The 15,327-nt window shown below is 29.3% G+C and overlaps 1 protein-coding gene across 1 annotated transcript; it reads right to left on the bottom strand.

The window, feature by feature from the left end:
• Window positions 1-1,185: 1,185 nt before the first annotated feature.
• On the bottom strand, window positions 1,186-2,581 carry LOC140920687 (uncharacterized). The gene is made up of 4 exons (XM_073369494.1): window positions 2,275-2,581; window positions 2,045-2,178; window positions 1,736-1,969; window positions 1,186-1,383 (listed from the first exon to the last, which is right to left on the bottom strand). The coding sequence occupies exons 1-4, from the start codon at window positions 2,579-2,581 to the stop codon at window positions 1,186-1,188; spliced, it is 873 nt and encodes a 290-aa protein (XP_073225595.1).
• Between the last annotated feature and the right edge of the window lie 12,746 nt (window positions 2,582-15,327).

The following is a 15,327-nucleotide window of genomic DNA, read 5'->3' on the forward strand; positions in this document are numbered from 1 at the left end:
AAATCCTCAAAGGGGGCAAGTTCTACCTTATCCACTAACGAGGATAATGGAGTTGATCATAACCCTCACGTGGTTTCTAGTATTTCCAAGACAAGTAACACTTATCAACCTCAAAACATATGGATATTGGACTCTAGTGCATCAGATAACGTGTGCCCTAACATTAAGGCTTTTTCAGCTATCAAACAGATTGCTCTTGATTATTTTTCCTAATGGGAGTAATTTGTATGCACACTTAAAAAATGTTTTGTTTATTCCTCAATTTCATTTCAATCTTATATCCATTTCAAAATTAACTCAAAATCTTAATTGCAAATTGGTGGTGTCACACAATTTCAGTGAAATTCAAGATATGGATTCCAAGAAGATGATTGAGAATGTGGAACTCATTAATAATCTCTACATCCTCAATACATCTCCTTTTACTAGTGTTTTAGATTATGATAGAAATTATGCTTTTGTTAATACTACTAAATGTAATTCTTTTGACCTTTGCCATTATAGATTAGGTCATCCTTCTGAATGTCTCTCAAATCATGTGTAAATACTTTCCCTATATTTCTTTCAATAAAAATCTTGATTGTGATTCTTGACATATGGCTAAACAAAGTAGGCTTCCTTTCTCTTATAATAATAGTTTTTCTTCACATGCTTTTCAACTTGTTCATATGGATATTTAGGGGCCTATAAATATTGTTTCTTTGGATGGATTTTCTTATTTTTTAACAACTGTTTATGACTTTACACGACATACTTGGGTGTTTTTAATGAGTGCCAAATCTGAAACTCGAATGCATACAGGGGTTGAGTGAACATGAAGCTAGTCCGGATGATGAGTTGTATATCCACTTTTATAAAGCTTTATATTTATCACGTAGTCACACTAGTTAGTAGTAACATTTTTTATGAACTATTGTTATGTCGATTACTTTTTATGAACACTTTATGCATTATTGTTACATCAGTTACTTTTTATGAACACTTTATTAATTATTGTTATGCCGATTACTTTTTATGAACACTTTATTAATTATTGTTATGTTGGTTACTTTATGTGTTATTGTTATGTCGGTTACTTTAAATGGTTTGTGATGAAAAATAAAATGAATTAACTACAAGATAAAATCGAACGACAAAAAAATAAAATTAATTAATAACAAGTGATTTTGTATCAATTTTAAAACATTAAAGTTCACCTAATGACATTGCATCTACGGTTTCCGTAGGTGGGTTTTGGGTAACACGTGGCAACCTACCTAATAAATACCCCCAGTGTCGTAGACGCCTTGTATATGCTATTGCCCAAGAAGTTGCTTCATCGGTGCGATATTGCTTCCAACCTGGTGCAATGTCTGGCATTGGAAAGCCATCTTTCATCTTTAACTGCAAAAATTAAATAAATTAACAAAACAAAAGAATCTAATTACGGAAGAAAAAAAAAATTAAAACAGAAGAAAATAATTACCGGAACCCAGTGATTTCCATTAACAAAACCAATACAACAAATGCAATCATTTTTTGTCGATCCTGAATGTGAACCCTTCATAGGAAAGAAAGTCATTGAAAATGTCTGACCAAACGTGATAAGAATAATATTATATGTTGTTGCTATCACGTAACCCATAGCAGGTATGGACAACCATTTATCCATGGGTTGAAGACCTAAGCCGGATATCTTCAACGAATCTCTTACTTCTCAAATGAGTCATGTGAACATTCTATCATATGGAGTTACATGAGAAGCAATCTCCTGGTCCAAACTATTATGGACAAAAGACCGACACTCTTCACTGTGTCCAAGCAATAATGCAATAGCGCGAAAACCACAATTTTCATTCGTTGCCACATCAAATATATCATCAATGTATGGCTGAATAACATCAGGAAATTGTATCCATAACAAATGTTTTGAAGATTGAGATGATTGAGAGGGTTGTTTCTTTGATTGAGAGACTTGTCTCTTCTTTGACTGAGATAGTTGGGAACTAAAATCTTCACAATATGTTGCATTAACATGCTCAAAGCAAGAAGGGTCTCGATATACATCATATCCATCCGACTTCTTACCCTTACTCTTCTTCACTCGTCCTTTGATTTTGACTTTTTTAGGTGGTGGACACATTGAACTTGTACATGGAAAAGCAAGTTCACACAATTTACTCTTCAACACTCGTTTCCCTATAACATCAAGGGATCAAAAACGTTTCCATAAGGCATTTATCTCAGTAGACATATCCAACTATGATCCATCTTCTATGTCTTGGGTGAGTTCACATTCCATGCTTAATTTTCTCCATTGAATATGCACAGAATCTAGAGGAATTGGTTCACCCATCAATTTATATTGTCCCAATTCACAAGCACAAGGTAACCCGTATGTCCTTTTGAGAGAGAACCCACATACAAATTTGTCAGTACCCATCCACTCAACTTTGTTGTATTCTTCAACAATAGGTCTTTGAGCTTCTCTTGATACAAATGTATTCAATCTCTGATAAAATGAATTTCTGTGCTCATGCTCTTCATCATAAAAACTTTTTTGAAATGAGACCCTGATTTTTTTATGTTGCAACCTTATCATATTGTTCATAGCCTCCCAACATTTACACATATCACCTATGTTGTTTTCCAACATTAACTTCAGTTTCCAGTGAGCTGACTCAACCCTATAATAAAATTTTACAGTCACATTAGAAAATATAATATAATTCAACAATATATAATAAAATTACATTACATACCTTTTAGTCGTTGTGTTCCCCAAATGCATCACTTGATTTGTCCATGCTTCAACAAATCTTTTCTTATATGGAGTCAATCAAGTTTCTTGCACATAATAAACAAACACTTTAGTATCAACACATGATTGCTCAAACATGTGCAAGCGCATGATATACTCTTTTTCATCACTACAATACATAATGTCTTTCCACATATTCAATACCGACTCTTGTCTATCCTTTAAGACATATTGCTTGCATTTTGCTCCAACGTTTTTGTCGAGATAAAATCGACAAAGTAAATTAACATCATGTGGAAATAAAATACCAATTGCATTCATTAACGCAAGATCTCTATCTGTCACAATTACTTGAGGAAATTTATTTTGTGTAACGAACAAATCTCTTAGTCTCTCTAATGCCCAACAAAAGTTTTCTTTCCGCTCACATTCCAAATAAGTAAATCCAACTACAAACGTCTTCTCTGTTGATGTCATACCAACAATTTCAAGTAATGACATTCTGTATTTATTGGTTTTGTAGGTATTGGCCATAATAAATGCAATCGAAAACAAATTCAACAACTTCACTGAATCTGGATGCGCCCAAAAAATATCTCTCATAACATCAGAGTCTTCATGCTTTCTATTCCAACAAACATATTTTGCATCTTCAACTAACTTAAATAAATGTTGCATCTTTGTTCTATTACCTCTCACGTGCAACCGAACCATACTCCTCTGTTTATATATTTGTGAGATCTTAGTAACATTACTCTTATCTCGGTCTTGCAATGAGAGTAATATGTGTCTCGGTGCAATATTATATTTTGTTAAGTCATAAACATGCTTTCTTTCTTCTTCATCTAAGCGTCCAACATATGCATGCCCCTCTAAAGTATCAAGTAATTCATGGTTGTGAATTCCACAAATTACTTTAACTATCTATCCTGGACCATCTTTTAATGGTTTTGCTCTAAGCTAGAAAGGACAATCACACTTTTTTGTTGAACTTCGAGTTGAACTAGCAGCACACTTGTATTTTCCTCCTTTGTCACAACCTAATATAATTTATTTCTCCTTCCTTTCTCTCCCGTCTCTATATCTGATCTTCTGATAATAACGGTAACTTTATTTTTTATACCGATTTCTTTTGCCCAATTCACAACAGCATCTCTTGTATCAAATATCTGAAATTAAATAAGTTATAATTAATCACAATAATATATTTTTACAATATAAATTATATTTATTCGTACCTGACCTGTGTCAAAAATATTTATAGTATCGGCGTTTATCCATTAATAGTAGCGATTTATTCATATCTGTTAACATTTAAAAAAAATTAATAAAATTCAAAAAACTTAAAAAATAAATTTAAAAAAATTGTTCTGTACTAGAAAACTTGTCAATTAAGTTTCCCGGAAGCCAATTATGTACTGGAGAAATTTCTCAATTAAGTTTTCCAGTACACAACTTTTCGTTTTTGTACTGGAAAACTTCGTTTTAAGTTTTCTGAAAATATACTGTGTACTGGAAAACTTCGTTTTAAGTTTTCTGAAAATATATTGTGTACCGGAAATCTTATTAAAAGTATTCCGGAAGTTACCGGAAAACTTTTTTACGGCTCTGGAAATAAGAAAAGGGTGAAAAAAAAAAATACTTTAGATTGTGTGAAATAGTAAAAAAAATTTGGGGGTTTGGCATTTTGAACTTTTTTTGGGAGTACAGGATACATTTTTCTTATTTTTTGATGAAAGCCCATTCCACAACTGTGTTATGTTCTTATCATCATATTTTTGTTTCTACATTTCTCCATCTCATTTGGAATTGATTTGTTATAGATTAAACAAAGGGATTTTAATTTTATATATTTTTTTCAAGAATTTAGTCAAAAATTGTAGAAGTTATTTTAAATTTAATTGTTATAAATTAAAAGAATATTTTTATATTCAATAATTTAAATATTTATTGATAGAGATTTTAATATAATAAAAATCATATATATACTTTTTTTTTTAAATATATCTTTTAAAAATATTTTTATGATAATTCTATTAGTCGCGTTGCTGCCACATTCTTCTTTTGTTTCGCTCATAATTGATATTTATTTAAATGTTATATTTTGTTATAGTTTTGCATAACGAAGGTATGAATTGAAAGTTTATGATTATGATGAATTTAGTTTAAATTTTTTACAATTGTTAAATACAAATTTTTTGAGTTAAATAATATTTATGAGCAAAAATGATGTTTATGCAAAAATTTATACTTATGATGAATTTAGTTTAAATTTTTTACATTTAAATCTATTAAACTCTTTTTTTTTTAGTATTGTATTTACAAATAGTAAGTACTATAAAAATAAACAAATGAAACACTACTATTACTATTAAAAAATTATAGTAGCTTAGTAAACTAAAATGGTTGATGAAAGTAATGTGGTGGACTAAGTAGTATTGCTAGTTGTTTTCTCTTACTTTTTCTTTTACCTTTGAATTTTTTAACTATATTATTGCACATATTTGAGACAAATGGAACAAGTACAAGAAACTCCTAATCAATTTGCTCCACAAGCACAACAAGCTTCATTACAACAAGCACAAGATTTAGGCATCTCATCATTGCCGCCAACTCAAGGAAACATGGTAACCAAAAGAAAACTTAACACAACCCAAAGATAATCGATCGGGTCGAGTATCAGATTATTTCTCTCAGCCGTGCTAGTTGTTTCATGCATATTTTACTTATTTATTATTTCTCTTTCTTTATCTCCTCACTTCTATTATTGATATTTGTTTTTACAGATTTCCAGTTGTTCCCTTCTATAATTTGAGGAACTTGTTAAGTGCTTGGACTTGAAGTTGATATTGTTTAGAATTGATGAATTTTTATATTTTATTGATTTACTGTTGTTGAATTTATTTATGTATTTGAAGATTGTTGTAGTTATTTTTTTTTTTTTGTGAGAGGTTGTTGGCTTTTTTAAAGAATTGAATGATGTGATTGAAATTTTATAATTTTTGAGACATTCAAGTATTAAATATATTTTCATTCAATAAATTTTACAGTAAAATTAAAAAACAGATTGTTATTTATGTATAACCCGCCAACCCAACCCAACTCAACCCGTTCTTGATCAGGTCAGTCGGTTCGAGTTAAATGAAAAAAATACGGGTTTTAAACTTAACTCAATTCAAAGATAATCGATCGGGCTGGATATCGAATTTTGTCTAAACCGACCCAACCCAAACCGCGTACACCCCTAAGAACATGGTTAAACAAATTTTTATTCTCTATACAATTTAATATTTTGTTTCTTTTAACTCTTTAGTTACAGAGTGTTTTTGTTTTTTGTTTTATCTCCACTAATAAGTCAAATTCAAGTATATGCTTCAAAATTTTGAATATTATTTTACAAAACATGATTAAAATATAAAGATCTCTTTATCATTAACTTTAAATTTTTTAACAAAAGAAAATTTAAATAATAACTTTTAAACACTTAAAGATTTATATTTAATTTATTTTTTATTAAAAGGTTCTAAATTTTTTGAAAAATATTCATGATAATTCAAATATTATTACAAAAAAGCAATCAAATATACCTATGATACAAATAAGTTGACTAGTCAGGATTTTTTTCAAAAATAAAAATTGTCAATATTTAAGAATTAAAAAGTTAATTTTTTTAGAATGACTAAAAATAAAATTTTGAAAATTAATAACGACTAAAAACTTATTTAACAAAAAAAAAACTATTGAATAATAATATGAAAAGACTCAATGATATTTTATATTTATATGGATAACTCAATTCAAAATTAAGAAATAATAATAATAATAATATAAAACTAAATCTGAAGAGATACTATTAGATTTTAAACTAATCTATTTTTAAATTAAATCTTGAGCTCGTGCGATGCACAAAAAAAATTATATTTTAAAATAATAAATATATTATATTTTTTGAACATAATAATATTTTTTTTATGCTGAAACCAACCTATAAGCTAAAAACATAATACTGTAACCCTTAATAGGAAACATGTAAGCTAGAGAGTGGCATAATAATATTTTTTATATGCTGAAATGCACTAAAATTGATATTCGAAAATATTTAAAGGATAATATTGAAGAATTTTTTTTGTAAAGACTAAATAAAAATGAAAGAAAAAATATATTACTCTTAATAGAATGCATGTAAGCTAGAGAATGGCCTATTAATTAGCGAACAACTGAATTGATGTTGGTTATTAATACTTGAGCACTATAATTGGCGAACATATCCAGTGTGGTTGTGAATAGTCAGAGAGTAAAAGGGGAGTTTGAGGTTAGACGCACCATCTTTTATAATTTTGATTCTCATTTTAGATTGGCGAATGTGCCTAGGCTTAATTTGGAGAACTAAGATTTTGAATGTCTTGGGAGACCTGACTCAGATATGTTGGAGGGTAGGTTTAGTGAGGAAGAAGTCAAACAAGCTATGTGGGACTATGATAGTTTTAAAAGTGCTGGTCTGACAGGGTGCATTTCAGGTCTATGAAGGACTATAGGGAGGTAATTAATATGGATGTTTTGAGGTTTATGTATGAGCTAAGTGATAAAGGAAGACTTACTAATGGAGCTAATTGTACTTTTATTGTGCCGATACCAACAAAAGAGAATCCCCAGACTCTGTTAGATTTTTTACCTATATCGTTGGTTGAGAGTATGTATAAAGTCTTGTCTAAAATGTTGGCAAATAGATTTCAAGAGAGTTATTGGTAATTTGATTTCTGAATCACAAACAACTTTTGTACAAGGTCGTCAAATACTTGATGGTATTCTTATTGCGAACGAAGTGGCAAATGACACAAAGAGACATAATAAGGAATTGATTATGTTCAAAGTGGACTTTGAAAAGGAGTACAATTCGGTGGGATCTTGATGCAATCATGATGAAGATGAGTTTTCCAAGCAGATGAAAAATATAGATTCTAGAGTGAATTCGATCAACTACATCATCAATTTTGGTTAGTGGAAATCCAATTGAGGAATTTGCTTCGGGGTTAAGACAAGGGGACCCACTGTCACCTTTTCTATTTGTATTAGTCACTGAGGGTTTTAATGCTTTGATGACTACTTTGGTTTAGGGAGGTGTATTTTGTGGTGCCTCGATTGGATTATGTAATGATTGTAAGGTTACACACCTAATTCGGTTAAATAGGATGTTGTGTGCCTTGATTGGGGTGGCTTGGGTGTGCATAATTTGTGAGCGTTTAATATTGCTTTGTTAGGAAAATGGAGGTGGAGATTAAGGGTGGATCAAAGTGGCTTGTCGTATAAAGTTTTAATGCATAAATATGGTCAAGATGAGGGCAGAAATGTGTGTTTAGAGGTAGTAAATCATCGTTGTGGTGGAGAGATATACAACATATTTGTGGAGAATCGAATGGTGGGAACAAGAATTGGTTTTCATAACCTTGTTCGCGTGGTGGGTGATAGTAAGTCTACTTCCTTTCAAAAATATAAGTGGGGGAATTTTGTCAACCAAATTTTGTAGATTGTTCAACTTTACTATCAATAAAGATGTGTCTAGCGGAGGTGGTGGATAATGGTCTTGAGGGAAGAGGGGTTGGAGGAGGCACATGTTTCAGTGGGAGGAGGAGTTGCTTTAGGAATGTTCTTTTGCAGGAAAATTTGGAGGATAAATGACATTGAAAAAATGGATCTGGTGAAGATTATACAATCAAAAAGGCGTACAATTTGAAGGTTGTACCGTTGAGTTCTTGTGGCACAAGGTTGTACAAGGTTGTACCGTTGAAGGTATCCATTTTCTCGTGGATGATGTTTAATGATAGGTTGCCAATAAAGTCCAATTTGGTTCGATGTGTTGTTTGCAAAGTCCTGTATGTGTGTAGGTGGTTGTGGCGTGTGGAATCTTTACAATATTTATTTGTACTTTGTCCCTTATTAGGGAAAGTGTGGTTGATGGTTTTGCAGTGCTTTGGCGTTTATGCAATGCTTTCTAACTAAATTACTTATCATGCTCATTTGTTCTTTGGCTTATTTAGTAGGGGTAAAATGCTTCGAGATAGTTTGATTGTGGTGTGGTTAACTTGTGTTTGGAGCATTTGGCGCGCTAGAAATTTTAGTGTGTTCATGCAGCAAAAATGTTTAATGAGCACTCTTGTAGATCATATTAAATTGTTTCTTGGTTGTGGCGTCATTGCAAAATTAAAGGTTGCCAATCGAGTTTAAACCAACAGTCGATCAATCCCCTTGGCTTTTTAGGGGTTGTCATTTATGAGTAATCTTGACTTTATTTGTTAGGTGTCTAAGGAAAAATGTGTTTGTGTGTCACACTTTCGATGAAAATAGTTAAAGTTATAAAATTTTATTTAATTATTTCCTTCGGTTTCATATAAGTATACGTTCATGGGGCCCACATATTTACATTGACTTGTTGCTCATCAGATTTGTCACACCTAATGTTGTAATATTTCCATAGCCTTTTAACTCTGGGACAAAAACTTCAAATTTGATCTACACAAGTAATAAATCTAACATTTTTTTTTTAGTAATTAAATACAACTTGCCTAAAATTACTCAAAACACTGATATTGATACTAAACACATAATATATTAATTATAATTCCTACAAAAGACAAATAATTCATAGTTTAAATCTCAAAAAAAAAATTCTTATTTACAAGAGTTATCATATAATAAAGCAATGCATAAAAATAAAAAACTTATGATAATTATTTATGAAAGTTGAGTTTAATGATAATTCAAAAAGTCAAATTAATCTATAATTGACTTGAACTTTTAAATAGACTAACACTATTTTTTTCAACATAAATAGCCAAATTATTTGCAAGAAGTAAAAATTCATCGTTTAGTTTATATAAGTTTTGTCTTGACTTTACATCTTAATTTATATAAGTTTATAGTAGCCAAAGTCCATCAAATTACAAAGGCAATAAGTATCTTCAACACCACGGCAACTATTTAAGTATTTTAAATGTTAATTTGAGATATTGGACCCAGAAAAATGATGACATTTATACCAAGGTACTAAACTAAGCTCTCAATGAAATATAGACTTGAGAACAACGTGATTGACCCGAGTGACTCTCACAATTTAATACTCTTTCTAAAATAAAATATAAACTATATATTAATTCGCACATTGTACATATATATTTTTATTTATTTAATTTAAATAAATTTAAAATAAAATTAATATAAAATTTTATGTCCTAATTTAATATTTATATCAATAATATATATATACAATTGTACCAATATAATTCATAGAAGAGAAGTACCGATGTTAGACGAATGATTTGAATAAATAAAGTAACTTATTAATATTGAGATTGATAGATATGCCAAATATTTAGTTAACGTATTAATATTAAGAGATAGACTCAATTGATATATAATTTAGTTACAAAATGTATTACTTTATTGCTGAAACTAAAAATGATAAAGTAAAATAGTTGGAAATACATTTATATTGTATTTTACTTTATTATTTTTTTGTCCTCTCACCCCATCATTTTAATAATCGATCTTTGTGGTAATTGTGAATTTATTTTATTTTAAATTAAATATATTAGAATTTTAATTTATAAATATTCAAACTATTATTAATATTAATAGAGTAATCATAATAATTAATATTTTGGTTTAAAAATCGAAATCCAACATCTATAACAATTCGGTTACAAAATATTAATTGTCAAACAATTATAAGTATACATCAAATACAAATAATTGCAAATGAATTACTTTAATTTTATTTCAATCAACTCTATAAAACAACAAATTAAATTTAATTAATTTCAGTAAAATAAAATGATCAAGATTCAAAGAGACATGACTTTGTCCATCATTTCTAAATATTTATATACTATATATATTTACCAATATTCAAAGTAGAAAATCAAATACAAATATTTTGTGTTCTCTCACTCGATCATTTTAATCCTCGATCTTTGTGGTAATTGTGAATTTTTTTTACTTTAAATTGGATATATTAGAATTTTAATTTAAAAATATTCAAACTATTATTAATATTAATTGAGTAATCATAATCATTAATATTTTGGTTTCAAAACCGAAGTCTAAAATTTATAACAATTATGTTACAAAATATTAATGTCAAACAATTACAAGTATACATCAAATATAAATAATTGCAAATAAATCACTTTAATTTCATGTCAATTAACACTATAAAACAACAAATTAAATTTAATTAGTTTTAGTAAAATAAAACTAACCAAAATTCAAAGAGACACGACTTTGTCCATCATTTCTAAATATTTATATACTATATATATTTACCAATATTCAAAGTAGAAAATCAAATACAAATATTTAAATATATAATAGATGAAATTAAAGTTTCATTTGCAATTATTTGTATTTGATGTATACTTATAATTGTTTGACAATTAATATTTTGTAACCAAATATTGTGTAACCAAAATATTAATGATTACGATTACTCTATTAATGTTAATGTTATGTTAATAATAGTTTGAATGTTTGTAAATTAAAGTTATAATATATTCGATCTAAAGTAAAGAAGTTATAATTACGATGATTAAAATGATCGAAAATTAACATTTGAAATTTGAAAAATTTCCACAATACATGCAGATTTGTATTCTGAAATTTAAAATGGTCGAATTTACTTGATCCAATTCGATGGCACATATCATTTAAACATGATTAAAATTTACTTGAGTCAAACTTTTTCAACTGCAATTTGTAAGTTCATATACTACATTGAAGTAAAACTAAGAATATGAGACACATAAAGCAAAGTGACACTTAAAAACAACTAAAGAAGGAAAAAAGTTTAGATGGGTGAGGGAAACAATATGGATGTATAAATATACCTTGTCATAGCATTGGAAAGCACCAATTCTTAGGAATTTCCATGTGTCATTTTGCTCTGGGTATGATGGGTAGCGATGTTCGCCCGGTTAGTCCCATCCCAACTTGGATTTCATGGATAGTGGCACTGATAGAATTTCATGTAAGAAACTATACATACCATTAAGTCACTATGAGCCAGATTGATTTCAAAAATTGTATAGAATAGAATTGAATTTATGGCAACAAAATCAGAAATGGACAAAGATAAGGAAATTTTTTGTTGCAACAAATAAATATATACCTCTTTCAGGGTAACTTTGGAATAGATTCGGCGATTTTGAAGAATTACCGCGGAGGAACAAATGATTTTGCTGAAGATGATTTTGCGAGGATGGCGAAGCAGAAGCTGACTCATTGATTGGGGGCGTACACAAGAGGGAAAAAACAATTGTTGGAGGAAGTCATTAAAAAAATTAGGGATTAGAGGGATTAAGAGAAGGAAAAATTATTTAGAAACTAAGTAGAAAAAAATGAGGTGAAACATAAAAACACAAGAGAATTCTCTAAGGCATACACATCAACTTTTTTTTGCTGAGGTGGGATATGTTTGCACTATGAGGTGGTATATGAGTTTGTTTTAAATATATATAGTAGATAATAGATATCATTAACTCTTATATTTCATAATTAAATAAAAAAAATTTCAATAATATTTCTCTTATTTAATGTGAGTGTCTCTAAATTAATCAAGTAATTAAACTCAAATGCTATTAAATGAGTTTCAGTTAAGGACGAATCGTTTAGAAGAAATCCAATTTGAATTCTAAATGAAATAATTGTTGATCAGACCTTTTTTACATTCGAACTTTGAATTACTATAGTTTTATTCTCTCGAAAACTATAGGGTTGAAATTAAAAAAAAAAATTAAGAATTCTAATTTGATTTAATTTTTATATTTCAAATGATCCAATTTATTAATATTAGAGAGAAATTTGAATAATAAATTTAATTTTTAATTGGAATGATATAATATTAAATATAATTAATTGTTTTTCTTAATATACATAATTTAATCAATTTTTATTAATAATTGATTTTGAAAGGAGTAGAATGCAAGTAAGCTAGGGAGGGAGTCCTCTATTGACCTGAAAACAAGTTAATTGATGTTGATTTTTCATAGGTGCTCCTTGTGTCTCAAAATAAAGAGAGACAAACATATATACATATTGTTTATACTATATATATACATATTGTTGTTAAGAATGTGTCAAAAAGTGATCTAACGTATGTGTCGTTTTTCAAACTTTCTGAAATATATATATAAAATTAAGGGTGTTCAAAAAAACCAAAACTGAACCAAACTGTCGAACTGAACCGAACTGGTTTTGAACTGAACTGGTTTAAGAATCGAACTGTTTTTGAACTGATTTTGTAAAACTAGAATTGAACCGAACTGATTTTTTCAATTCAAAAAACCGAACCGAATCGGTTTTTTGTTAAAAAACCGAACCGAACTGGTTTTTATTTCAAAAAACTTGAACCAAATTTTTTTTAGAAGTAATTAGGGGTAATTATGTAAATTTTGGCCTATATGAACAAAAAAATTAAGTTAAACCAGTTCGGTTCAAAATAATAAACCGGTGCACCACTTTTATAAATCGGTTCAGTTCGGTTCTTTGAACTGAAAACCGGTTCAGTTCGGTTTTTCCAAACTGAAAACCAGTTCGGTTCAATTTTCAAACGGTTCTAGTTCAGAACTGAACTTTGTCCACCTCTATATAAAATGCAGAGTCAATCCAAGGTCAAAAGCTAGGATTTAAGATCTCTTAGTATAATCAATTTTTCATGTATATTTAGGCCTTTAAAAATATATATTTAAGTAGTATAACAAGTAAAAGGCCTTATAATTATTTAAAAAATATAACTATTGATATGTTTAATTAAAATACTTTTCATCTCATAAAATAAGAAATGTAGAGTTTATATAAAAGTATAGTAAAATATTGTTATTAGTATTAAAAATGCCATTATTTTTTTTATCAAGATTTTATTTTAGAGTTTGTTTTAGCCATCGATAAGTGTTAGGCCGATCCAATGTATATTGTAGAAGGAAATGAACACAACAAATAGGGATTTGAACTTTGTTTTTAAGAACTTTTTGCATGGCTATACTTAAAGTAAAGAAGGTAAGCAAGAGAGTGAAAACAGAGCAGAGAGACATAACTGGTTCACCATCAACACGGTAGCAGCGTCAGTTCTTTCAATTTGAAGGATTTAATCCACTAAATTATCACTGAATTAGACTTACACTTGAACACCTGCTAGTCATACTGACTGTGTTCAATCTTCACAACCTTCTAGCTTAGTACAATCAAGATGTTGAGAAAGGCAGTGTTGAGACAAACTCTATATTTAAAGTTTTGATGAAAATAAACAAAGGTTAATTAAGAAAGTTAATTATGATTCTAAAATGTTATGTTAATTTAACATGTGTTTTTGAGTGGATTTAATTAAGAACAAAATCAAGCAATACAGTAAAGACAACAACAAGATCATTCTGCATCAAAACAGAGAATGATCTCCAACTTCAACAATTGTCCATCACAACATATTGGTCAAACTTTTTCTATCTCTTTAACAAAGAGTCTGCCCTGGAAATTATTCATATCTAATCAGTACATGGCAAGGAACAAGTAGGATTCATCCAAACTCAAAAAAGGCTATTTGGTCTCAAAGATCAATGGACTCAAAGACAGACAAAAGTCATGACAGTTTGCAAACTTCAAAAATTAAATGTCAAGAAAGTTCGATCAATCTTGACATATGACAAGACAATTGCAAAGGAAATCCATAACGATTAAAACGGGAACTCCAGAATGATTATTGAAGCTCAAGAAAGTTCAAACTGACAAACCAAGAACGTTAATCATTCTCCGTTTTCTGCACAATAACAGCAGCACTGCATCTTCTCTGAAATAGCCTGTAATTCATCTCCAACATTCTCTAGCTACACTCAAGACAGAGAATGTACCATCCAAGATCAATGAAGAAACGTCAAGAGTACTTTCTAAAAAGGACATAATTGCTTTAAATGCTAAACCAATAAAGTCAAAAAGCTATTTCAAAGAAGGATTATTTTTATCATGAAATAATGTTTCAGTCAAAAAGCAGAGCCTCTCCAACAGCTCTTGTACCTTCATTCAGTGCCTCTACAACCTATAAATAGAAGGCCAATATCCCGATTCAAGGCAGGAAATTCAAGTACTTAGAAATCCATAAATCAATCACATACATACTTGAAATTCTGCAAAACAGAGGCGATCATACGTTCTGATTTCTGCGAAACAGCTGCTGGTTCATACTCATCTATTAGTTTGCGCAATTATCATTAGATCCTTTGTAAAGAATCAATTCTCAAACAAGAGTTGAGAAATCTCAGATTCTGTCAAAACAATCAAATTGTAAAAACTCAAACTATAAGAGTTTCTTTATAGTTTGTTTAAAGATTACATTCTATCAAGGTTAGATAGGTGCTGGTATTGCTTTCTGTGTGGAAAGCAATAGAGGTTGAAATAGATCAAGGTTGATCTAGACTAGGTGTTGTAAAATCAAGAAAGCTCTTTGTTTTAAACACTTAATGGAAAATCTCACAGTGTGAGGACTGGACGTAACCCACGTTGGGTGAACCAGGATAAAATCTTTGTGTGGTATTCTCTATCCTATCTCT

This window comes from Cicer arietinum, chromosome 6 (genome assembly GCF_000331145.2).
Source record: "Cicer arietinum cultivar CDC Frontier isolate Library 1 chromosome 6, Cicar.CDCFrontier_v2.0, whole genome shotgun sequence".
In the NCBI taxonomy this organism is placed as follows: Eukaryota; Viridiplantae; Streptophyta; class Magnoliopsida; order Fabales; family Fabaceae; genus Cicer; species Cicer arietinum.